The 1,440-nt window shown below is 49.3% G+C and overlaps 1 protein-coding gene across 1 annotated transcript; it reads right to left on the reverse strand.

Annotated features, from left to right (window-relative positions):
* Nucleotides 1–487: 487 nt before the first annotated feature.
* On the reverse strand, nucleotides 488–1,216 carry LOC146390284 (uncharacterized). Its single transcript, XM_084909470.1, has one exon. It carries the CDS (start codon nucleotides 1,115–1,117, stop codon nucleotides 488–490), a length of 630 nt encoding a protein of 209 aa, XP_084765596.1. The 5' UTR covers nucleotides 1,118–1,216.
* Between the last annotated feature and the right edge of the window lie 224 nt (nucleotides 1,217–1,440).

A 1,440-nucleotide genomic window follows, 5' to 3' on the forward strand; every position in this document is an offset into this window, starting at 1 on the left:
TGTAACACAAAAGGATAATACAGGAATGCACAGATATCAACACACCATAGCACAATAAACACAGACAAGCAACATGGGAAAGTGTTCCAGTGTGTACATCTGATCTGGGACCGCTGCAATCTTCGACTGCGCCTCCAGCTGACCCGATGTCCACATCAGAGGGGAGGTAAGCGTTGGAGGTGGCGTTGGATCCGGGGTAGGGAGGGTGATGCGTCAGTGAGTGCTTATCAGTATCAGTATATGTATGTGTGTGCATGTCCATAATTCAGCTGAGACAGTGTCCTTCGCCCTGCCAGGCTAAGTAAACAGTCTTCCAGCCAACCCAGGTGGCCTTGCATGGAATGGGAAGGAACAGACTCAATACAGTCATTATCAGGGGGTTTTTGTTCGGCTCCAGCCTTGAGCCCACAGCTGGCGCCGAAGGGGTAGCCGGATTATGATGATATTTTTTCTTTTGCAACAACTCATGAGAATTTCAAGCTGTTCTTTAACACTCCGACACTGGTCTCTCAATCTCCCGTTGGATAGCCGCGAGTTTCTCCATGATGTTATTAACCTTCAGTTCCGTGGTCTTGTCATTCTTTTGCTCAAAGAGCAGATTCTGAGACCTCACGACTGCAGTCAGCTGTTCCAAGATGTAATCCAACTTCCGCTCAGAGGTGTTGTTCTGAGTGGACTTTTCCTTGATGTAATCCAATGTACGCTCAGAGGTCTTATTCTGAGTATTCACTGCAGCAGTAAGCGCCTCCAAGCTCTTAACCATGCTGCACTCAGTGAGCCCTTTCTGAGAAGTCGCGCCTTGTCCCATCGTTTCAATCCCAGCGAGCAGCCTTGGGGGGGTTTGAACAGCCGGTTCCGCTTTCTTAATTCTCCGATAAGCCAGGGCCAAGCCAGCTCCGATCAGCAAGACCCCTGTTATCATGGTTCCGAATAGGTAGATATCTTCAGCGTCCCCGATCAACAGTCCCGCCAGGCACACGATCCTCCATGTCTGCCACCCATCCATCATGTATCCGGCAGGGAAAGTCCCTCCAGGGCACTCGGGCTCTCCCGAGCCCAGACTTCTCGTTGAGAAAAGGGTGTCAATAGCATTCAGAGACCAGTTGATCAAATCCATAATTCTCTTTAGGTTTTAGAAACAGACTGTGAGAGAGTGTTCCAGGGAAAGTAATACAAAAAACACGAGACTAGACAAGGACATAAGAACTAAGCAGGGAAGATAAGGGAGAGGAGAGGAGAAAAAGTGCGTCCGCCTCCTCCGAGAGCCAAAAGCAAAAAGATCCAGGAAAACCATGTGCACCGTCTTGTTCTTTTGCCAGTGCTTTTCCATCAGCAAACGGGCCGCGTGTATGGCATTGATAGTTCCACAGCCCTTAACAAAGCCGCATTGATTCGGGGTGATTGTGACCAGTTGACGGATCCGATTTTCCAGGACACGTT

Source organism: Perissodus microlepis, chromosome 3 (assembly GCF_051167445.1).
Source record: "Perissodus microlepis isolate ML-2025 ecotype Zambia chromosome 3, ASM5116744v1, whole genome shotgun sequence".
NCBI lineage: Eukaryota > Metazoa > Chordata > Actinopteri > Cichliformes > Cichlidae > Perissodus > Perissodus microlepis.

Excerpts from the sequence above, each read along its gene's own strand:
- LOC146390284 (XM_084909470.1), bottom strand. The coding sequence starts at position 1,117 with ATGGATTTGATCAACTGGTCTCTGAATGCTATTGACACCCTTTTCTCA.